Genomic DNA, 25,208 nt, shown 5'->3' on the forward strand with positions numbered 1-25,208 from the left:
TTGTGCTTTCTTGGTGATAGCGTCGACGTGAGTGGACCAGGACAGATTTTTGGTGATGTGCACCCCTAAGAATATGAAACTGCTAACCATCTCCACCTCGGCCCCGTTGATGCTGACAGGGGTGTGTACAGTACTTTGCTTTCTGAAGTCGATGACCAGCTCTTTAGTTTTGCTGGCATTGAGGGAGAGATTGTTGTCGTTACACCACTCCACTAGGTTCTCTATCTCCCTCCTGTATTCGGACTCGTCGTTATTCGAGATCCGGCCCACTATGGTCGTATCGTCAGCAAACTTGTAGATGGAGTTGGAACCAAGTTTTGCCACGCAGTCGTGTGTGTACAGGGAGTAGAGTAGGGGGCTAAGTACGCAGCCTTGCGGTGCACCGGTATTGAGGACTATTGTGGAGGAGGTGTTGGTGTTCATTCTTACTGATTGTGGTCTGTTGGTCAGAAAGTCAAGGATCCAGTTGCAATATGTTACACATATAGAGGGCTTTGGTCTCCTTATTTAAGGAAGGATATGCTTGGCTTGGAGACGGTACAGTGAAGGTTCACTCGATTAGTCCCTGGCATCAGAGAGTTATCCTATTACAAGAGCTTGAATAAATTGGTCTATCTCTCTGCGGTTAGACGAAATGAAGTGAGCTCATTGAAATATCCTGAAGGGGCTCGACATGGTGGATTCTTCGGTTTGAAATGTCTTCCCATTTAGGTCCCATACCTCAGCTTTTCACCCCATAAGCCTCGGAGGATTACAGTCATATAAAGAAAGATTGGACAAACTCAATTTTCTGCACTGGGGAAACAAGGGGAGGCCTAATAGAGGCTGCAATTAGAGGAATTTCCTACTGGCGAACTGAAGAGGTCATTCGCCCCCCCAGGGCCTCCCAGGCCACACCCCTTGTAGCACCAATCTCGCATGCTAGTTTCTCCCTACTTGCCCAATGAAAATGGCTCATTTTGAAAACCTCTATTAGGCCTCCAATCGTTCTTTACATGACTGTAATCCCTCATGCCAGTACAATGATAAACCTCTCTGCATTCTCTCCAGCGTCTTGACATGTTTTTGAAAGTGTGATGCTGAGGATAGTATGCAACAATTTTCTTGAATTCTGTTTAATTCCCTTTTCTTCCATGTACTGAATGATCTGTTGAGCTGCTTGCAGAAAAATACTTTTCACTGTACCTCGGTACACGTGACAATAAACAAATCCAATCCAATCCAATCCAATCCAACAATCCATCTGAGGCCTTATTTATTTGCAGATTTAAACAGGACTTCTTTGATTTTGTATTCAATGCTCCTATTTCCAAAAGTGCCCATATGTTCTTTTAGCATTTTATGTACTTTTAACAAAAAGGAATCAGGAATCACCCAGTCACCATTAACACATACAGATCCCCCCCCCCTTCCCACCCCCCCCCCCACCCACCCCCCCCCCCCCCCTTCCACCCCCCCCCCCCCCCCCCCCCCCCCCCCCGCCACGGTTCTCCCCTTCCACAACCTCCCATTAATGTTCGATGTTATCCAATTCTTGAAAGTGCATAATGAATACCGCCCATGAATTGTGGAACCCCTCTATCCTTGCCCTCAGTTCAAACTTAACCTTCTCAAGAGTCAAGAATTCCAACAGGTTCCCCCCGCCACGCCAGGGCACAGGGTGGAGAGGTTGCTCTCCATCCCAACAGGATCCGCCTTCGGGCGATCAACGAGGCGAAGGCTACAACATCTGCCTCCGCACCAGTTTCCAACCCTGGCTGGTCTGACACCCCGAATACGCCCACCACTTTAGAAATTACTTGAAAAACCACCTTCCAGTAATCCTCCAGCTTTGGACAGGACCAAAACATATGAACGTGATTAGCGTGCCCCCCCCCCCCCCCCCACCCCCCCCCCCGGCACAACGTTCACACACATCTTCTACATCCTCAAAGAGCCGGCTCATTCTTGTCCTTGTGACGTGTGCTCTATATACCACCTTCAGCTGTATCAGCCCCAACCTCACCAGGTGGAGGCGTTCACTCTCCGGCGCACCTCACACCAGAACCCCTCCTCTATACTCCTCTTGTTCTGCAACCTTCAAAAATCTTTGAATACATATTTACAACTCCTTTTACTGTTGCACCCACTCTCAGAATAGTACCATTTAGATTACACTGCTGTTTCTCCAAAAGTGCATTACCTCATCTTTACCAACAGTAACTTGTATTTGTCATTTGTCTTCCCATTAGTGAGAGGCAGCATGGTTTTGTGAAGGGGAGGTCGTGTCTCACTAACTTGATAAAGGTTTTTGAGGAGGTCACAAAGATGATTGATGAGGACTTACGGTTGCGGCCATGCTTAGCTAGGTCGCACGTTCGGCAGCTCCCGCCAAGATCGGACTTTGGGCCCTTTTGAGGAGCTCCAGCGGCACTTGTACGACGGTTCCCAGTGTGGAAGGTGATAGTAAAGTTCCCCCAGCACTGTATGGAGTAGACCAGGAGTGGAGCGATCAAAAGAGTGGTTTTGGAGCAGCGAAGAGAGCGGAGGAGGAAAAGCAAGATGGCGGTGGGTGGAGATCAAGCAGTGTGGGCGCAGTGGTCGCAGGAGCAGCAGGAGTTCTTCAAAAACTGCTTGGCGGAGCTGAGAACTGAAATGCTGGCGCCAATGAAGGCGTCGATAGAAAAGCTGGTGGAGACCCAGCAGGCCCAAGGGGCGGCGATTCGAGAGATGTGGCAGAAGGCCTCAGAGAACGAGGACGAGATTTTGGGCCTGGCGGTGAAAGTGGAGGCGCACGAGGCGCTACACAAGATGTGGCAGGAGAAGTTTGAGGACCTGGAAAACAGGTTGAGGAGGAAGAATCTTCGGATTCTGGGTCTCCCTGAAGGAGTGGATGGGGTCTGACGCTGGGACACGTGTAGTTACAATGCTCAACACGCTGATGGGCGCGGGTGCTTTCCCGAGGCCCCTGGAGCTGGATGGGCGCATCGAGTCCTGGCAAGGAGGCCCAAAGCCAACGAGCTGCCAAGGGCTGTAGTGGTGAGGTTCCTCTGCTTTATGGACAGGGAGTGCGACCTGAGATGGGCGAAGAAAGAACGGAGCAGCAGGTGGGAGAATACGGAGATCCGTATCTACCAGGACTGGAGTGCGGAGGTGGCCAAGAAGAGGGCTGGTTTTAATCGGGCCAAGGCGGTTCTCCATCGGAAGGGCGTGAAGTTTGGAATGCTGCAGCCAGCGCGATTGTGGGTTACGTTTCAGGACCGTCACCACTATTTTGAAATGCCAGATGAGGCGTGGACCTTTATTCAGTCTGAAAAGTTGGACTCAAACTGAGGGTTTGTTGTTGGGGGGTGTTTACTGTATTGTGGGGGTGTTCTTCGGGTTTCGGGTTGGGAAGCGGGGGCATGGGAAGGGATGAGTGGATATGATGTGGGGGCTGTGTGAGAGTATGGGCGCCGGTACTGTAGGGGCAGGTCCCTGCTGATGAAGGGGGGGGTTGGAGGCCGGGGTCGGGGAGCTGGGGCGAGGTCGCAGAAAAGGGAGCTGTGCCATGGGGGCGTGGCCGGCTCGGATGGAAAGCGTGGGCTTTTTCCCGCGCTAAGGAAGGGAGGGGCGGGGCCTGGGGGGAAGGGCGGTGCTGGAGGAGAGCGCACATTGATTGGCAGGGGGAGGCGGGGGGAATTCCCACACTGGGGGGGGACGTTGGAATGGTGGGAGTGGCCGGGGTCAGCAGGAGTCAGCTGACTTATGGGAGCGTAATGGGGGGAGCAGAATGGCTGGCTGGACGGTGGTCTGGCTGGGGGGTTGGGGGGGGGGGGGGACTGGGTTGTTGCTGTATTCGCCAAAGGGGAGCTGGAGGTAGAAGAGGGAGTCGGGGCGGGGGTCCGCTGCCTGGGGGACTGGACGGAGTGGGAGGTGCGGGCACGTGGCTGGCCTAAAAAGGCCGATGGCTAGTCGGGGGGGGTGGAGTAGCCCCCTGATCCGGCTGATAACATGGAATGTGAGGGGCCTGAATGGGCCGGTTAAGAGGACCCGGGTGTTTGCGCACTTAGAAGGACTGAAGGCAGACGTGGTCATGCTTCAGGAGACACACTTGAAGGTGGCAGATCAGGTCAGGCCGAGAAAGGGATGGGTAGGGCAGGTCTTTCACTCGGGGCTGGATGCAAAGAATAGAGGTGTTGCGATACTGGTGGGGAAGCGGGTGTCGTTTGAGGCGATGAATATTGTGCCGGATAATGGAGGTCGATACGTGATGGTGAGTGGTAGGTTGCAGGAAACGCGGGTGGTACTGGTGAACGTTTATGCCCCGAATTGGGATGATGCCGGATTTATGAAACATATGTTGAGTCGGATCCCGGATCTGGAGGCAGGGAGCTTGATAATGTGGGGGGGACTTCAACACAGTGCTGGACCCAGCACTGGACCGTTCCAGGTCCAGGACGGGTAAGAGGCTGGCTGCGGCCAAGGTGCTCAGGGGGTTTATGGACCAGATGGGGGGAATGGATCCGTGGAGGTTTGCCAGGGCGGTGGCCAGAGAATTTTCTTTTTTCTCCCACGTCCATAAAGCCTATTCCCGGATAGATTTCTTAATAATGACAATAATCGGCACTAATCCCGAAAGTGGAGGGAACGGAATATTCGGCTATAGCCATCTCGGACCACACCCCGCATTGGGTGGAGCTGGAGTTGGGGGAGGAGAGGGACCAGCGCTCGTTATGGCACCTCGATGTGGGACTGTTGGCAGATGAGGTGGTGTGCGGGTGGATCCGGGGGTGTATTCAAAGATACATGGAGGTCAATGATAATGGGGAGGTGCAGGTGGGGGTAGTTTGGGAGGCTTTGAAGGCGGTGGTTAGGGGAGAGCTAATTTCCATAAGGGCCCATAGGGAGAAGAGAGAGAGGAGGGAGAGGGAGAGATTGATGGGGGAGATATTAAGGGTGGACAGGAGCTATGCAGAGGCCCCCGAAGAGGGGCTGCTTAGGGAGCGACGAAATCTCCAAATGGAATTTGATCTATTGACCACGTGAAAAGCAGAGGCGCAGTGGAGGAAAATGCAGGGGCGGTATATGAGTGTGGGGAGAAGGCGAGCCGGATGCTGGCACATCAGCTTCGTAAGAGGGAGGCAGTGAGGGAGATTGGTGGAATTAGAGATAGAGGGGGGAATACGGTGCGGAGTGCGGTGAGAATAAATGAGGTATTTAGGGACTTCTATGGGGATCTGTATAGGTCTGAGCCTCCGGAGGGGGGGGGGGGGGGGGGGGGGGGATGCGGCGATTCTTGGATCAACTGAGGTTCCCGAGGGTGGAGGAGGAGCAGGTGGCTGGTTTGGGGGCACCGATTGGGCTGGAGGAGCTGGTTAAGGGATTGGGGAGCATGCAGGCGGGGGAAGGCTCCGGGACCAGATGGGTTCCCGGTTGAATTTTACAGAAAGTACGTGGACCTGCTGGGCACATTGCTGGTGAGAACTTTTAATGATGCGAGGGAGGAGGGGACCTTGCCCCCGGCAATGCCCCGGGCACTGATCTCGCTGATTTTGAAGCGGGACAAGGATCCATTGCAATGTGGATCGTATAGGCTGATTTCGCTCCTCAATGAAGACGCTAAGTTACTGGCGAAGGTTCTGGCTACGAGGATTGAGGACTGTGTCCCGGGGGTGATCCATGAGGACCAGACGGGGTTTGTGAAGGGCAGGCAGTTAAACACGCATGTGCAGAGGCTCTTAAATATGATCATGATGCCCTCGGTGGAGGGGGAAGCGGAGGTAGTGGCGGCCATGGACGCGGAGAAGGCCTTCGATTGGGTGGAGTGGGAGTATCTCTGGGAAGTGCTTAGGAGGTTTGGGTTCGGGAAAGGGTTCATAAGGTGGGCCAGGCTGTTATATAGGGCCCCAGTGGCGAGTGTGGCTACGAACCGGCCGAGGTCGGAGTACTTTAGGTTGTACACTGGGACGAGGCAGGGGTGTCCCTTATCCCCCATGTTGTTTGCACTGGCAATTGAGCCGCTGGCCATGGCACTGAGGGAGTCTAGGAACTGGAGGGGATTGGTCCGGTGGGGGGGGGGGGGGGGGGGACACCAGGTGTCATTATATGCTGATGACCTGCTGTTATATGTTGCAGACCCATTGGAGGGGATGGTGGAAGTTATGCAGATCCTTGGGGACTTTTCGGGTTATAAGCTCAACGTGGGGAAGAGTGAGCTCTTTGTGGTGCATGCAGGGGACCAGGGAAGGGGGACAGACGAGGTACCGCTGAAGAGGGAGGAGAGGAGCTTTCGATACCTGGGGATCCAGGTAGCTAGGAATTGGGGGACCCTGCATATGCTCAATTTGGCATGGTTGGTGGAACAGATGGTGGAGGATTTCAAGAGATGGGATATGCTGCCACTCTCCCTGGCGGGTAGGGTGCAGTCGGTCAAGATGATGGTCCTCCCGAGGTTCCTGTTTGTGTTCCTAATCCCCAAGGCTTTTTTTTTTTAAAAACGGGTAAGCAGGAGCATTATGGGATTTGTATGGGCGAATAAGACCCCGAGGGTGAAGAGGGTGTTTTTGGAGTGCAGCAGGGACAGCTGCCGAATCGGTGTGGCTATTATTGAGCAGCTAATGTGGCGATGATCCGTAAGTGGATAATGGAGGAAGAGGGGGCGGCGTGGAAGAGGCTAGAGGTGGTGTCTTGTGTGGGTACGAGTCTGGGGGCACTGGTGACGGCACCGTTGCCGCCACCACCGGACTCATGGTGTACCTTATTGGCGACTCTGAAGATCTGGGGGCAGTGGAGGTGACATAGGGGCGAGGTGGGGGCCTCGGTCTGGTCCCCGATACGAGAGAACCACAGGTTCGTTCTGGGTAGGATGGATGGGGGGTTTCTGAGCTGGCATCAGGCAGGGATTAAAAGAATGGGGGACCTATTCATCGATGGGACTTTTGCGAGCCTAGGGGCACGGTTACCACCCGGGAATGCTTTTAGGTACATGCAAGTGAGGGCGCTTGTGAGACGGCAGGTGAGGGAATTTCTGCTGCGCCCAGCACGAAGGATTCAGGGCAGGGTGATTTCAGGCGTATGGGTTGGAGAAGGCAAGATCTCGGCGATCTATCAGGAACTGCAGGAAGTGGAGGCCTCGGTGGAGTTAAAGGGCAAGTGGGAGGAGGAGCTTAGGGAGGAGCTGGATGAGGATCTGTGGGCTGATGCCCTGAGTAGGGTTAATTCCTCCTCCTTTTGCGCCAGGCTCAGCCCAATACAGTTCAAAGTTGTTCATAGGGCGCATATGACAGGGGCGAGCATGAATAGAATTTTTGGGGTGGAGGACAGGTGTGTGAGGTGCTCGGGGAGCCCAGCAAATCACACCCATATGTTCTGGACATGCCCAGCGCTGGAGGGGCTTTGCGAGGACTATGTCCAAAGTGGTGAACACCCGGGTCAAGCCAAGCTGGGGGATAGCATTATTCGGAGTAAGTGAGAATAATTTTAATCCTTGACAATATTCTCTCGCAGTTTTCCCACCACTATTGTTAGAATGAGTGGCCTGGAAGTACCTGGTTTAACACTTTTTTTCTTATGGCTAGGTATGTCCAGCGATCCTCCAAACTCTACAGCCCCACTCCGATATCCAAAGATTGAACAACTGTCGTCAGAGCTTCTGGAATGTCTATTGTAGCTTCCCTCTGTAATCCAGGATGCACCCCATCTGGACTGGGTGACTTATTAACTTTGATCTATTTTTTCCTATTCATGTCGCTACTCCCTACAACACTGAGACTTGGGAATTAATTTCTTGCTCAAGCTCAAATGTATATGATGGAGGAGAGAGGAGGAAACCAACAGCTTGGACAATAAAGCAAGTTCAGTAATTATCAGGTATATTAGTATTGGTAGCTATGAAGTCAAATTGATGCAATGAAACCAGGCAAAAAAAATTATACTTTTTTTATTAGATGAATTAATGTTACATCAAGTAAAAATCCAATTATGCACCCTCAGCCAATATATAATCTAGAGACATTCGAAGTAAAGCAGTGGAAAATAAAATAAACAAGGCCTCCTTTTATTTGAAAATGAAATATTATTGACTTTAAAACACTCCTCACAGCAAGCAAAAAAACTGATCCAAATAAGGCATAGGGCAAACTCTTAGGAACTCTTATCCGAGCTAAGCAGCAGGTGCTGTGTAAGTAATACAAGAAAACCAAGTACAGTAGGATTGCGTTTTTAAGAAGATTTCTCATTTTGATAATTTAGGTATTCCAGTTTGACCAGGTGTGTTCATGTATTTCCCCCCCCCCCCCCCCCCCCCAAGTAGTCAGATAAAAAGAAAAATTAGAATCCCAAAGGATTCCAATCATTCAGATGCTCTAATGGAAACAGCATGGTGACATTCCAAAACACCACAAGTCTAGATTTGAAAGATTCAGATTCTCTCTCTTAGGTAATTCACAGGAAGACAAGGTGCCATTTGTCTGTGCACACGAGCGTGAAACTTGAGCAGATAGTGGACATTTTTACCCATCTCTTAAGATATCACTGAATAATTCATTTAAAATTAATTATGTACAATATAAGAAACTGATCCTTTACATTTAAAGCTTGGATTCACATATCTGCTCTTGCCAAAACATGACAACTTTTGTCCCTGTATGGCAAGATTTAAAGACTACATTTCAAGTTTGATACTTTCACCAGCACTCATTCTAGCTGCATGGAAGGATAATATACTGGTCTTTTTTTTTTTTGAGGTGAGGTGGACGGGGAAGGAAATAAGAATCAAGCAATATTAAAAATTAGAATAATCAAGAAAAATTCCCCTTCAAGAGCACTATAACTGTCTTATTTTAGTTTCATGAACCCGATACTGTTAAATGGTGGAACTTGAATACGAGTACCTCAGAGTGGCTTTTTATTGTTGGAGCTGAGGTAAGACTTCAGTCATTTACTGTATTTTTCTTCCCTTTTGCCATAATGCGTCACTTCAGTTAGTATTGCAAGCTTCTTCATACTGCAGTCAATATTACTTCATACTCAACAAACAGAAACTAAGTTTGTCTTTCCTCCTCCATGGTAAACACTTCAATCAACAGTCCAGTTTGAACCAATCCAAACACGAGGGCAACTTTAATAATTTAGGGAGGGGGAAGAGTGGGGCCAGTAAAGAAAGATAAAATTATCCATGGTAATTCAGTGCTAAAGCGAGCACTAATTAATACTGAGTAACTTGCCTATCCTTTGTCAAGAGTAAAAAATTTCACCACCATTTCCACTGAAAAATTTCAGCCATAAAAAAGTAACTGTCATCATTACAGCTGTGCAGATAACAGAAGCTGTTGCACCCAAGTGCAGTGAATGAGTTAAAATGGTACAAAGTGGGTAGATTTATTTGTTCAAAGCATGTATCTTAAATGGAAACCTTGGTGCTTAGATTCATCACTATTGCTCTGAAATGAGGAAAGAAGCAATTTTCACCAGTCCTTCAATAATAAAGGGAAACCATAAAAAGACCCATTTCTGTAATTTAGATTTACCGGAATATCCACAGTGACAAAATAAACTGAAAATATGTTTTAAAGCTGATGATTTCCAATTCTAACTGAACCTGAAAGCAAACTGCATCAGTCCAGTTATATCACTTTACACCAACCATTTACAAACTAACCAACAAATGTAGTGACAAGTCCTACTATCCCCAACCCATGCACATAACATCACAACAATAAAAATAAAACTGCTCATATATGCATGAATATGTCTATAGAACATATGTATACATATAATTCCTTACAGGTTGAGCTGGGTGCACAATCAGTAGAAATTTGTGCATGCCTGTTTCAAGTTGATTTCACCGGTCACTGCTATCTATTAGCATAGCACACGGCAGAATAGAAAATAAAATTACCAGGCCTCAGAGCACACTTAGTGGGCAAGCCATCACAGAGAAGGCTTTTTTGCATTGCTTCTTATACTAGCATCTTTCTACTACCTGAAGTGATGTCTACCAATATTTGTGCAATGTAAGTTAACAGTGTGTGGTACTCTTGCGAATGCTTTCTGTACAAAAGTCTTTTATAATATAAATTTTCTAATTAACTGAAAGTTAGAAATCTTATTTACAAGGACCTTTTTGTTATAAGCAGCAGACCCTGCTCAGAAATATTAATTCCTTCAAATTCTTCTTCACTTTATATCTTTTCATAGAAATAAATACAGTATTCAGTAAAAGCAGAACTTTGCTTCAGATTCAGCAATTATGTAAATTACATACTAGCTTATAATTTATAATTTACATATTTTAATTGGGATTTTATAACTCGGGCGATTGCATGGGCAACCCTTTGTTGACTTCAAGAACAGTGGCTTTGTCCTTCTTTACTATCAGCGTTACTTCCTTTGACCACCCATGATCACCGTGGAAAAACATCATTCTGACGCAGCTGTAGTCCTGTATTCCCGATGAAGCTCAAACTAGTTATTCATCCTTCCAGTTGGATCCCATTCATCTGATTACCATTAGTTTATAGGCATGGATGGATATTACAGCATCATCCAAAACAGGTGAGAAAATTGATCACTAGTCGTGAAACACACAATATTGGACTGATTGACCCAAATTACAACTGTGGTACGTATTATCAGAATAGTCTTTCAGTTATTCTATCTCCATTTCCATTGATCAAAGTTTCACTGCACATCTAATCAGTGATCAGTTTCATAGCAAGTCATTATCGGAACATCCACCGCCAACACCATGACGAAACTCTTGAAGGTTTGAGACTCCATGAAAGTGGACGAATGCACCAGCCACAACCAGAACATGGAATAACTGATGCGAATGGAACTGTCAAAACAAAAGAATCAAAAATGTTACGATCCAGAACATAAACAAGACACCAATGTCTCTCACCGATTAACCCGCACACCGATTTTAAATCTGCAGATTTTCTACTAAAAGTTAGTGTCAGAACATCTTAAAATAGAGTATCTATCTGAACTTTACATAAACCACAAGTTATAATAATTTAGATGTCTGTAGTTACTGATATATTTATCAAAACAAATAAAAAGGTGAAGAACACCTATTTTGCCTATTTAGTAAGATTATGAATTGTGATTGTTAGAGCTCCAAATCATTCTGCAAATAGGAGATGCTATTTAAAGAAAATATCAAAAACAAGGAGGGGAGGACTCAGATTTTATTGCTTACAACAAAAATTGAACAGTTTAAAGACGTTTTCTGGAATGTTAGTTTTCTTTCTACACGGTACCTGCCCACTCCATTTTAGCAGCACGTTATCCAGTATGTCAAAGATTCATAAAGTCAGAAATTGAGCAGAAGGCCAAGAAGAGTAATCACTAATTACTCACCCAAATATCACACTTTCCAGGAAAGAAACGCTCAGGAATACGGGCAGCATATAAGGCAGCTCCTGTGATATACAATGCTGCCATCAGGAATAACCAGCCAATCTGACCAATTGTAGCAGCCCTGAAAAATCCTTCTGATATCATAAAGTGCAGGGTAGGCACAACTCCACTCAACCCCAATCCTACAAATACTCCTAGACGTAAACAGAAGACAGACAATGAGTCACTGTTTAAATGCAAAAATATTAAATTAGAACAGCTTCATTGCAATCAGCTTGCTTCCTGTTACTCAAATACCATCAATATCAGGTGCCTGGAAACAAGCCCAGCAGTGTTCCTTAATTTGAAGTAAGTATTTTATTTGTCTTTAACAAAGCATTATTACAGAACATGAAAATATTATAGAAAACATTCTAGATTGTCAACAGTAACAATTTTGGTAAGAAGCCAGAGACCATTTGCGTTTGCCAGAGGGCAAGTTCCAATAGGATGATCAAGCCTCCATTCCACAATTATAAATTGTTTGTTCTCACTGGCACATTCGGCTGCCTCAACCACAAAGTGTACCAAATACACAATTTTCAAATAAATCTCTTCTTTCCAATTTAGAGCACTATTTTGAAGTTGGTTAATTACATTGACACATTACATCGAATGAGTGTTATGACCGTATAAATGCCATGATAATGCACAAAACCGATCTGTCTACAGGCATGCATTAATAGAAACAAGAACTGAAATATGCAGATTTGAGAAAAATTGTGAAAACGAGGCAGTTAAATCAATTTGACCTCAAACCTGCTGCTTTGATAATATCCCCAGTGATAGCTTCATGAAATTGAAAACAAATTATTGACCTATTTAGGTGGTTGGTTAGATGGTAGAATAGAAAGATTAGGAATAATGGGTGTATGCTTGAACTGGAAGTGTAACAGTGTCCAACATGATTGTGTTGGGGCTTCAACTGTTCACTTTATTTATTAAATACATAAGTAACACAATCGAATGCCATATATTTAAGTTCGTCAATGACTGAAAGGTTAGTGATGCTGTAGGTAGTTTAGACAGGAGCTTAAAATTACAAAGATATTTATAGAGTGAGTGGGGGAAATTGTGGCAGATGAATGTCAATGCCAGCAAGTGTGAGGTCATCCATTTTGAATCAAAACATATATTTGCGTGTGTGAGTGAGAGAGAAATGTATTATTTAATTAGTGCAAAGCTAGGAACATTGGAGATCCAGGTTCATGTATACAGATCACCAAAATGTGGTAATCAGGCACGTAAAAATCAAAATGGCTAATGGAATATTAGCCGTAATAAGTAGAGGGTTTGCATATAGATGGGAAGAAGTTTTATTATAGCTTTGCAAAACCTTGGTTAGAACAAATCTAAAATACTGTATATAGTTCTGGGCACCACACCTTAGAAACAAAATATTGGTCTGGAAAGGAATGCAGCAAAGATTCACCAAAATGTTACCAGGGTTTCAAGAATTAAATATGAGGCGAGATTACATAAACTGGCTTGTATCCCTGAATTATAGATAGTTGTGGGTTTATTTGATGGAGCTGCTTAGGTTTTGAAATTATTTTATAGGGTAAGAGTGGGGGAGTCTATGAAATGTGGATATAACCTTAAAATCAGAACCAAGCCATTCATATCATCGAATTCCTACAGTGCAGGAGGCAGCCACAGTCCACTGGGTCTGCACCAACACTCTGAAAGAGCACCCTACCTAGGCCCACACCCCACCCTATCCCCATAACCCAGTAGCTCCACCTATCCTTTTGGACACTAAGGGGCAATTTAGCATGGCCAATCCACCTGACTTGCACATTTTCAGACAAAGGCTAGTCAACAAAATGTGGAAAACTCTCTCCAGAGAAATTGGTAGATGCCAGCTCAACCAAATTAAGAGATCAACAGATTTTTTTAGCCAAGGGTCCTAAAGGATATGGAGCCAAGTTAGTGGAAGGAATTAAGATACAGATCAGCCACAGTCTCGGTAAATGTTAGAACAGGCTCGAGGGGACGAATTGACTGCTCCAGTTTCTATAAATGGAAATTTGCGGTGGATTACAATTCTAGGTAAATTCTACCACTGGAGTAGAGCAGCATATAGACAGAGATATACTTCAATACAGCTCATGAATGATGAGGACATGCATTTAAAGGAGCTACACAATTGGAACGTTTAGATATTTCTGAATCCAGTGATACAGATTTTTAGCAGTTAGCAATCAACTGTCACCAAAAACATATTCTGGTTAGACATATCACTTAAATTAGGGGGATTGCCCTTCGTATCCAAAATTGCCCTTAGTGTTGGGTGGGGTTACGGGGATAGAGTGGAGGTGAGGGGTTGGGTAGGGTGCTCTTTCCAAGAGCCGGTGCAGACTCGATGGGCCGCATGGCCTCCTTCTGCACTGTAAATTCTATGAAATCTATGGATCAGTATTTATAAATCGGTCTCAATAGCTAAATACTAGACAACTTGAATTCTAGTAAGAAACTAAGAAAGCAATTGGAGACAGAATTATCCCTAGATATTCATGATAATCTGATCAAGTGCAACTTTTAAGCTATATAAAATAGGTGGCCTGATGACTAGAATTGGATTATGGCTCATATGCGGATACCTAATTATAAAATGTCTATATTTTGTTTATCTTGTATAGATGACAGTATAACTGGTGCCAAATGGGAACAAGTACCATTGGGTTTGAACAATATATTATCCTACTCAAAACACGTTTGCAATGAGGTTTTCACTATGGTGGTACAGAGAAACCTTCACAACCATTGGATGATTATAAAAGTGGCAAAATAAATGTTGAAAAAAACACAGGACCTGCCACAGCACTGCTGGCATTGAGAATCCATCCTGCAATATACAAGTGTGCTCAGCACCACAGCATTAGCAGTCTCAGCTTATTACAGAATCACTTTCTGCTTAATGTGGCTCTGCAAGATAAAGGATGTCGCCATTGGGCTGATGTCCAAGTTGACTCATCTGGAAACTGACACTCTAAGTGTCAGTTTAGGGTATGAAAAGAGCTCTCCTCTACCAAATGTTGAGCACTCAATTTAGGAGGATAGCATCCAACCAACATGATAGGGAGATTTAGCTTCAGACCCCAACACAGTAAATAAAACAGGTTCATAGCATGGCAATCAATTAAATTCAGTTACAAAAGCAAAATGCCACGAATACCAGAAAACAGAAAATGCTGGAAATATTCAGTAGTTCAAGAAGCATCCATGTAGAGACAAACAGTGATAATATTTCAAATCAAATGACCTTTTGATTAACTTAGGTATGATAGCATTTATGCAAGTACAGAGAAGGTGGTGGGGGGTGGTTGGAGAACAACAGGAAATGTCTCTGGTAGAGGGGGAAGGAAGGAAAGATTAAATGACGAAAAGGGATGATGATGCAAGGTTAAAGGGAGTGGTAATGGTAAATAAAAGATACAGATATAATGAGAATAGCAGAATCATCACCGAAATAAGTTTGAGGCACAACACCGGAGTCTTTTCACTTGGGTACTTTAAGCCTTCCAGACTCTATGTAGAGTTCAACAATTTCCGATCATAACCTTTGCCCCCAATCGTTTGGAAGGCAGCTGTTGGTGATGACTCTGCTATTTCGTAATATCATCAACAGCTGCCATCCAAAAAATTATGAGCAGAGGTTATGATCTGAAATTGTTGAACTCTACATTGAGTCTGGAAGGCCTAACAGAAAAGGTAGAGATGTTGTGCTCGAGTGTATGTGGGGTATCATTGCAACAGTGTAGGAGGCCAAGGACAAAGATCGGAGGTGGAGCGGGGTGGATGGAGAATTAAATAACCGGTGATTGGAAGCTCAGGGTAACACTTGCATACGGATCGGACATGTTCTAAAAAGCAGACATTTAATCTACATTTGGTCTCCTCAGTGCAGAGGGCACAGCACAGTGTACACAGTGAATAGGGTTTACTAAATCATCATCCCTTTTCGTCATTTAATCTTTCCTTCCTTCCCCCTCTACCAGAGACATTTCCTGTTGTTCTCCAACCACCCCCCACCACCTTCTCTGTACTTGCATAAATGCTATCATACCTAAGTAATTTGCTTTGCCTTAGACGAGTGCTTGGGGCTCGAGGCAGGGAGAAGGCAGAAGGTAACATGGCAGATTTTCATCAGCAGTCTTGGCATAGGAAGGTGCAGCAGGATGTCACAAAGGGAATGCCGAGGGGGCATGGGGCAACATTATGCAATAATAGAAGTGGTTTAAAATTATAAGAGACTTTGATACTTAAAATTTGTTTATGCATTTCAAGATTACATTATGCATTAAACAGCACACCCATCTAAATGCTTTCTTGAGTCTAGCATTTTGAAACTAGACAAAGAAATGAATGTGCCTCAACAGCCCAGCCAAAAGAAACTTGCATTATCTCAATGAGTATTCTGCTTACAATATTATAGAAGAGACAATGATAAGTAATTCTAGAGGTTACATCAGCAATTAGTATTAAAAAAAAGATGAAATTCTGATAAACTTACCAGCTCGTACACCTCTGTACTGTGGTGTTGCAAAATAGTCCCACTGGGAAACTATAATTGCTGTGATGCCAAGTACACAGACTACAAGCAAGTAAATGAAACATGGCTGAGGGTTACAGTAGAAGGAGTAATACAACCATGGTACAAAACTCCCCATTATTAGAAGTGCTATACCAGAATAGTCCAATCTGAGGAAAGAAGAAATTAGATTAATTGTAGCAATATAAAACTCACAGCAAACAAAAAAATTATCAACCCAAGAGAAAGAAGCTCCAGTTTGAACTATAATATTTTGCAGCAAATATTTCCAAAACATCTAGTTTCTAATACTAACTCATTTTATTTGCACAGTGGGAATAAAAAAAAAATCAAATTTCCAGCCGAGGTTTGAATTTTCCATATTACAGCCTTATGTTAGCAGATGATCAGTGACAGCTACTGAATCATAGGTAAGAGGGAAAAATAAGATGCGTACCATTTCTCACAAAAGGAGCAATGACACCCCATTCTTTCTCTCTCCACTCTTCCCTCCCAACTAGAATTTTACACTACCATAAAATGATCTCTCTAAATGAAAACAATGGTGCGGTGCGTTAGGAAAGCAAAGGTAGTTTTATGGGATTTATATCTGTATTGGTAAATATTAGAAATAATGCATAGTTTTAAGTGTTTAATGTTTCTGTGCCTGGAGGGGTAAAACCTGTAAGTTAGATTCATGCTGCACAGAAGGTGTTTGCATGTGTGGGGGTTGGTTAAGTTTCAACTTGTTTCTATTGTGCCTGGAGAGAGCTACTGCATTAAGAATAAAGAAGGCAGCAGTGATTGTTTAGCAACTGGTGCCTTGTAAGGTAGGAGAAGCTTCACGTTTTAGTTTGGCTAATTTGATTACAGTAGCAAGAGGGAAGGCAGCTCTGCTCGAAACAGTTGGTTTTCAAAGGCTAATGAAATGAAATGAAATCGCTTATTGTCACGAGTAGGCTTCAAATGAAGTTACTGTGAAAAGCCCCTAGTCGCCACATTCCGGCGCCTGTTCGGGGAGGCTGTTACGGGAATCGAACCGCGCTGCTGGCTTGCCTTGGTCTGCTTTCAAAGCCAGCGATTAGCCCAGTGAGCTAAACAGCCCCTATTAGAGAGAGAATATCTCTCTCAGCCTTGCTAGAAGAAAAGTCATACTATGGAGTAGCAGTTAAGAAAAAAAATGTTTGCCCCATGGCACGATGCGAGGGCAAGACTCCCGCTGGAAATCTGAGTTTTCTACCCTTTTTCCTGGTGCCACAGGTCAAATAAAAATCCTGAAATTTTGCTGTGAGTTCACCCTTTAAAATTAAAAAAAAAATTTAGAGTACCCAATTCATTTTTTCGAATTAAGGGGCAATTCAGCATGTTCAATTCACCTAGCATGCACATCTGTGGATTGTGGGGATGAAACCCACGCAAACACAGGGAGAATGTGCAAACTCCACACGGACAGTGACCCAGAGCCAGGATCGAACCTGGGACCTCGGCGCCGTGAGACTGCAGTGCTACCACTGCGCCACCGTGCTGCCCTGAGTTCGCTCTTCTTAGTGATGCCCAAGAGAGGCAAAGCCAGAAAAGAACTGGTCCGACTCCCATCGACTGACTCTGAAGCCTCTCGGGGATCAATTGGGAGGTAAGATGGCAGAGGCAGTTTCTTCTCAAACCACGCCACTAACGACCGAAAGCTTTCACCAAATTATGGCGATCGAGCTTGATAAATGCCAACAAAATTTGGTCGGCAGATCTTAAAAGACCAACTGAGGAGACCTTGGCCCCCATTCTTTTAGTTCTTGAAATCACCCAGCAAATCACTGAAGCTCAGAACCACATTTAAGGGCACGGAGACGGCATTGTTGGACCATAGTGATAGGATCACCTCCCTGGAGCCCGATCTTGCTTCTGTAGTTGAAGTAGAGAACAGATCTGCAAGATTTCATAGTTTCAAAGAGAAGGAGCTGGTTCTTCGAAGGGCATGGGAGCCCCAGGATTTTAAGTGGGAGGGTCACTCTGTTAGGATAGGAGTGCAGACCTAGCCAAGGAAAGACCTCCCCTCAAGTGAAGTCCATCCCTTTTTTTAAAAATCTTATGGCCATTTTCAAAATTTATAAATAGTTATGTACATTGTTAGCTGTGTTTATTTACTGTATTAGACTGAAAGGTTAGTCTTGTCCTTCCCTTGATTTCCTTTATTTACATTCTGCCGCTCTCTGGCTCAGCGTGTGGTCCCCCCCCCCCCCCCCCACCCCAAGCCTACAGGTCGGCAAACTGCCCCCATGCATTTAGGAAGCCTTCCTCCGACCCTCTGATGGCATTCTTAATCTTCTCCAGGTGGAGAAATTCTCAAAGGTCAGCAAGCCAGTTTGCAGCTCTGGGTGGTGCTGCTGATTGCCAGCCGAGCAGGATTCTCCGGCGGGTGATGAAGGAAGTGAAAGCTAGGGAGTCAGCCCTCTTCCCCATGTGTAGCTCTGGCTGCTCGGATACCCGAATATTGCCACATTTGGGCATGGCTTCACCCTCATCCCCACAATGTTGGACATTGCCTCAGAAAAGGCTGTCCAGAACCCAGCAAGTTTGGGACATGCCCAGAACATGTGGGTGTAGTTGGCCGGGCCCCTCTGGCACCATTCAGATTTGTCCTCCACCTCCTTGAAGAACCTGCTCATTCGGGTTCTGGTCAGATGTGCTGTGCACCACTTTGAACTGGATGAGGCTAAGCCTTGCGCAGGAGGAGGTGGAGTTGGCCATGCTCAGTCCCCACCCCACTTCTGTCACCAGTTCGTCCTCCCATTTCGGTCTCGTCTCGTCCAGTGGTGTTCGGGCTCTGTCCAGTAGCTGTCCATATATTTTCCCACATAGTCCCCTTCTTAACTGTCTGTCTGTGTTTATCAAGTCCTCTAATAGTTTCTGGGGCCCCGGGGTACTCTACTATTGCTTACGGAGGAAGTGATTTATTTGCAGGTGTCTCATTTCCTGTCCTGTCGAAGTTCCCACACTGTCAGTTCGTCGAGTATCGCTAGTCTGTGCCCTACGTAAAAGTCCCCAACTGTCAGTGTGCCCCCATCCCATCTCCATTTCCGGAAGGTGGCGTCTAGAATAGCTGGAGGAAATTTGTGATTGCCGCAGATGAGAGCCATGGGAGACATCCTAGTTAGCCCGAAGTGCTACCTTAATTGGGCCCACGTTTTCAGTGTGGTCGCTATCACTGGGCTTGATGTGTATTTTGCCGAGGGGGATGGAAGTGCTGCTGTAGCCAAGGCCCAGGGGGTCACCCCCTTGCAGGAGGCCTCCATCTGTACCTACCCTGAGTTGTGTTCTTTTACCCATCCCCTCATTCTTTCCACCATTGCTGTCCATTGGTAGTACTGCAGGTTTGTTAATGCCAGGCCACCTTTAATTTTCCTCCTTTGTAGTGTCGGTTTGCGCACTCTTGGGTTCTTACCCCCCACCCACACACCAACGCCATGATGAAACTGTCTACGTTTTGAAAAAAGGCCTTGGGGATGAAGATCGGTATGGATCTAAGCAGCAAGAGGAATCTCAGCAGCACGTTCATCTTGATCATCCGGACTCTCCCCGCCAGGGAGAGTGAGAGAGCGCCCCACCTCAGAACATCCTTTTTAACTTCCTCCACCAGGCTGCTCAGGTTCCATTGTGGATCTGTCCAGTCTCTGGGCTGTTTTAAATGGGAGCCCCTCCAGTTCTGCCCCACCCCCGTTTGGGTTCACTGGGAATGCCTCACTTTGCCCAGGTTGAGTTTGTAACCAGAGAAGGTTCCAAACTCTTTCAGGATCTTCATGATTGCCTTCAGTCCTTCCTGCAGCTTTGAGGTATACAGGAGCAGGCTAACCGCATAGAGTGAGACTCTGTGCTCCCTGTTTCCTCTCTGGATGCCATTCCAGCTTTTCACGTCCCGCAGAGCTATCGCCAGGGGTTTGATTGCTAGCGGGAATAAGAGCGGGGACAACGGACATCTTTGCCTTGTGCCTCTTTGTAGCTGGAAGTATTCAGAGCTGGTGTGTTGGTTTGAACGCTCGCCTTGGGCATGTTGTACAGGAGTCTCACCCAGACGGTGAATCCCACTCCTAGCCCAAACCGTTCCAGTACCTCGAGGAGGTACTTCAATTCGATTCTGTCAAAGGTCTTTTCTGCATCCAGGGAGACGATCACTTCTGGTGCTGGTGTTCTACCCCCGCCCCCAGCTTACATTCAGAAGCCGCCTGACATACGCAGTGAGTTGCCTACCCTTGACAAAGCCCGTCTGGTCCGCTGCGCCCACCTCTGGTATGCGGCCTTCCAGCCTTTTGGCCAGGATTTTTGCGAGTATTTCCACAGTGAAATTGATCTATATTATCCGCATTCCATCGGGCCTTTATTCTGTTCGGGTATCAGTGAGATTGTGGCCTGTGCCAGCGTAGAATGTAAAGTGCCCCTTGCCAGCGAGTTCGCGAACATATCCCTTAGCTGTGGGGCCAGGGCTGGGGCGAACTTTATATAGAAGTCCGCCGGGAACTCGTCAGGTTCTGGTTCCTTCCCCGCTTGTATGGAGCTGATGCTCTCCCAAGATTTCTCCTAGATCTATTGATGCTTCCAGCCCCATCTGTCTTCCGCCACAACTGGTAGTTCCAGTCTGTCGAGGAACTGTTTCATCCCCACTTCCCTGTTGGGGGCCCGGAGGTTTACAGTCCTCAGACAAGGTCTCGAATGCCTGATTGCCCTCTTTTGGTTCTGCTACCAGTCTGCCTCTGTTGTTCTTTACCTGTGCTATTTGTCTTGTGGCAGCCTGCTTCCTCATCTGGCGATCCAGTAGGTGGTCAGCCTTGTCCCCGTGTTCATAGAAGGTCCCCTATGTCTGGTGGAGTTGGTGCACTGCTTTCCTGGTGGATAGCAGGTTAAAGTCCATTTGTAACTTTTTCCACTCCACCAGCAGCTCTACGGTCGGGGCCTCGGAGTACTTTCTGCACACGTTGTAGGCTTTGATCTCTCCTCTAATCACGGCCTTCAGTGCCTCCCAGAATGTGGAGGGTGAGACCTCCACATTCTGGTTGTTACCAACGTAATCGCCTATGGCCCGCGATGTTTTCTGTGCACCTGCGAGGGTGCACACCCTGTGCACCTGCGAGGGTGCACACCCTGTGCACCTGCGAGGGTGCACACCCTGTGCACCTGCGAGGGTGCACACCCTGTGCACCTGCGAGGGTGCACACCCTGTGCACCTGCGAGGGTGCACACCCTGTGCACCTGCGAGGGTGCACACCCTGTGCACCTGCGAGGGTGCACACCCTGTGCACCTGCGAGGTTATGCATCAGGTACAGCAGAAGTACTTTGTATGAATATGGGAAGGCCAGTTGTCTTCTGGCTCACCAACTTAAACCACCCGTGAGATCCCTCAGATACTTAACCCAGGAGACAACCTTGGCCTATCTAGGTCAATGCGGCTTTTAAACCTTATTACTGTGACTTGTATAAATCAGAGCCTCCTGCGGACAAGTCGAGCGGGTCTGATTTACTGGACATCTTCCCATCGCAACTGTCGATGCAGACAATAGTTGAGGTGGACTCCTCGTTACAGCTCGACGAGATTTTAAAATGCATTGGCTGACCCAGGTAAGGCCTCTGAGCCGATGACTTTACAATCAAATTTTATAAGTAGTTCTTGGAACAGTTCGCACCCTTGTGATTAGGTAGGTTTACTGACTCCCTATCCCATGATTCATTGCCTCCTTGAGACTCAATTTCCTTGATCCTTAAGAGGGACAAGAGTTGGACCAAGTGCAGTTCATACTGACCATCTCGCTTTTAAACACTGATTTTTAAACACTTTTAAACGCAGCTCACTAAAGTTTTGCACTCCAGTTGGAGCCTTGCCTTCCAAGTATAATTTCGGAGGATCAGGCAGGCTTTGTATGGGTTCAAAATTCAAGATTCATTTCAGAAAAAGAAAAATTATCCTTACCCGTTCAAAGTAAATAGAATAAAATATCCCTCTAGCACAGGGCTAAATCTCTGGCTTTAAAAGTAGACCAAGACAGGCCAGTAGCACGGTTCAATTCCCGCACCAGCCTCCCCGAACAGGCGCCGGAATGTGGCGACTTGGGGCTTTTCACAGTAACTTCATTTGAAGCCTACTTGTGACAATAAGCGATTTTCATTTCATTTTATTTCAATTGTACAGTTTAAACATAACTTCAAATTATGAATGCCAGGTTTACTGGTTTACAAATGGTTACTTACTTGGAAAATACACGTGAAACATTTTCTGAATGGCAGTAGAATGTGTGAAATAACCAAGAGAAAGACAGGCAGAGTATTGCTCCCAGGAAGAACGCCCCAAATACTACTTTCTCCTGCACCGGAGCCACAAAGGATATGTTCGGCCTAAACATGTAGAAAATGCCAAGACCCAGGAAGAAAAGACAACCTGAGAAAGAAAAGATCGATTTGTGTAGTAAATGATTTGAATCAAAGAAATCAGTGGCATCATGTATCAACACTTAATAAAGAAATTTAGTTGATTAATGTTTCATGGTACATTAAAAACATTTTTGGAACCAAATTTAATGTTTTATTGGAGCCAACAACCTAGCTACTGAAAATAGGAGACGGGTTTATAAGCATACCAGAAACATAAATAACTCGGCAGAATAATTAGTAGAGAGCCAGAGGTTTGCACCACAAAAAGAGATCCTTTGATCATCACCTGCGCCGACCACCAATCATCTATTTATTATAATCTCATTTTTCAGCACCTATCTGTAGCCTTGAATTCTATGGCGTTTTAAGTGCTCATCTAAATGCTTCTTAAATGTTGTGAGGGTTCGCACTTCTACCACCCTTTCAGACAGAGTTCCAGATTCCCACCACCCTCTGAATGAAAAAGGTTTTTTCAAATCCCCTCTAAATCTCCTGCCGCATTACCTTAAATCGATGCCCCCTATCTACCCCATCTATGACCCTCATAATTTTGTACTCCTCAATGAGGTCCCCCCTCAGCCTTCTCTACTTTTGAAAATAACCCCAGCCTAACCAGTCTCTCTTCATAACTGAAACACTCCAGCCCAGGCAACATCCTGTTGAAGCTCCTGTGCAATCACATCCATCCTATAGCAAGTATGGTGACCAAAACTGCACACAGTACTCTAGCTGTTCTATACAGCTCCATCATAACCTCCTTGTCTGATAAAAGCAAATATCCCAAAGGCCTTCTTAACCACATCTACCTGTCCTGCTGCCTTCAGGGATCTATGGGCATGCACCCAAAGGTCTCTCTGGTCATCTGTATTTCCTAGCATCCTACTGTTCATTGGGTATTCCCTGACCTGGTTAGTCCTCCCAAATTGCAGTACCTCAGGGTTAAATTCCATTTGCTGCTGTTCTATCCATCTGACCAGCATCTATATCATTTGTTATATAGAAAGTTGAGGAACTGTAATTTATACAGCCCTCCTCACCCACATCAGATAAAAAGTCTCACCCTTAAGGCAGAAAAGTGAGCATAGATGAAAAGGAGGAAAAGATGGGGTCAAAAGTGACCTAAGCTAAGGTCATAGTACATCACATGTAACAATATTTTTCAAAGTGTGGATTGTGACCCACGGATGGGTCGCAGGCAGTGTCAGGAAGGTGGCGGAGTGATCGGTCGCAGCGTTCCTGCAGTGGTCCTGATTGCAGGAGAAGTCCCCAACGGCTATGACTGGCATTTTTATTGAGAATGGCTGCCGCCATTTAGATGATAAGGAAATTAGGCTGTGTGCAATCATCCAGCCAGAAGCGGCAGCTGTGAGCAGGGCACATGCTCTGCATGTACATTTGACGTCAAGCGCCTTGTGTATACCTGTTGTTTCCAAATCACAGAGGAAAGCTCCTTCCATTTTCTAGCAAGCAAAGTAAGAGGACTGTGAAGGTGAATCATTTTCTTACAGGTAAGAAACAGCCAGAGACACAAATAGACAGTGTGCCTACTGGCCAGAATCTCTCAAACCTGAATTTGCTGGGGAGAGCTGCACAGGAGAATCCAGGGCAGGATAGAGCAGTGCTAGTGTTCGCTCTGTAGAGCTCCATAGCCTCTGGTTAACAACCTCAAAGAAGAAACTTAACACAGGGTCAAGGCAGTATAAAGAGGATTTCTTGAGATATGGTTTTGTCAATTGTGCCAATGCAAATTATGATGCTAAGCCATGTGTCATAGGCAGGGAAGCATTGGCAAATGAGAGCAGACGTTTCAAATTTTGACAGAGAAACGGTGGGTGTAAAATTTATTGAGGTTGAAACCCCAGAGTTAGTCATTAACTTACAGCTGACTCCAAATGAAAAAACTATGCTCCTGTACCGGAACTGTGATAGCAGATTAAAGCATAACAAAAGCCCATGAGGCTGTGTTCTAGAGTGGCATCTCCCAGGAGTAGCATCTCCTAGGGGTAGCCAGTTCTGAGTAAACAAACTTTGTGCTATTGCCCTTCACAATGACCTGCATGTGCAAGGTTGGATTTTCCATTCTCACAATGAAGAAGACGGCACAAAGGAACTGGCTGAACTCTGCACCTGATATGCACATTGTCTTCTCTTTCTGTGAACCTGATTGGAGTGAGATTGAGAGGATAAAACAGGTCACCCTTTCACATTAACGGGAAGTGAACATGGTCCCCCAAATCACTTCAGCCTGGATAGGATCCCTACATTGGGACACAACGCTGATAGGGTAGTCTGCACCTTTGGTTACAGCTTGTTGTTTTCTTCTTGAGCTCTAGATTCCATTCACATTTACCAGCTTTTTCCGTTTCTAATTTCTCATCTCAAAAGCAAAATACTGCAGATGCTGGAAATTGGAAAAAGAAACAAAATAAAATCAAGAAATACCCAGCAGTTCAGGTGTACTGAATCTATTTGATGTTTTGTGTCTCTTAAATGTCTTAATCACTTCAACCATTTAGCTGTGGAGAGGAGGATGCAGGGCAGACAGTAGAAAGGGAAGGGTAGTGGCTCTCATTGGGCTCCCCTTCCCAATGTTCAGTCCCTCGATCAACCAGTGCCTTTGATCAAGGGACCAAATCAAATGCTTTTTCTGGATCAAAGCATGCCACCAGAAAGAGCAGAAGATTCTGTGCAGCTCTACAACTACAAATGGCACACAGCCATGGGAGATTTTAGGGGAGTAGGGAAAAGAGAAAAGAAAGGGTTCCTGCTCCTGTCCAGTGGAAGTTGATGTGCATTGACATCTGATGAGGAGGGGGTGATTTGCTCTGCTAACTTCCATTTCTTATTTTTCACCTCCAACTGCAGTGTGGGGACAACAATGGGCTTGACAGCATGAAG

General features: G+C 45.8%; 1 protein-coding gene across 1 annotated transcript in view; it reads right to left on the bottom strand.

The window, feature by feature from the left end:
* Positions 1-7,885: 7,885 nt before the first annotated feature.
* The window catches only part of LOC119954716 (adiponectin receptor protein 2-like), a 107,805-nt gene continuing 90,482 nt past the window's right edge, over positions 7,886-25,208 (bottom strand). Inside the window, exons 5-8 of the mRNA XM_038780213.1 lie at positions 22,131-22,317; positions 15,881-16,068; positions 11,326-11,519; positions 7,886-10,798 (exon numbers count right to left, since the gene is read on the bottom strand). Of these exons, the coding sequence (XP_038636141.1) occupies positions 10,670-10,798; positions 11,326-11,519; positions 15,881-16,068; positions 22,131-22,317 (698 nt within the window). The 3' untranslated portion in view covers positions 7,886-10,669. The remainder of the gene's footprint in view (positions 10,799-11,325; positions 11,520-15,880; positions 16,069-22,130; positions 22,318-25,208) is intronic.

This window comes from Scyliorhinus canicula, chromosome 20, assembly GCF_902713615.1.
Source record: "Scyliorhinus canicula chromosome 20, sScyCan1.1, whole genome shotgun sequence".
In the NCBI taxonomy this organism is placed as follows: domain Eukaryota; kingdom Metazoa; phylum Chordata; class Chondrichthyes; order Carcharhiniformes; family Scyliorhinidae; genus Scyliorhinus; species Scyliorhinus canicula.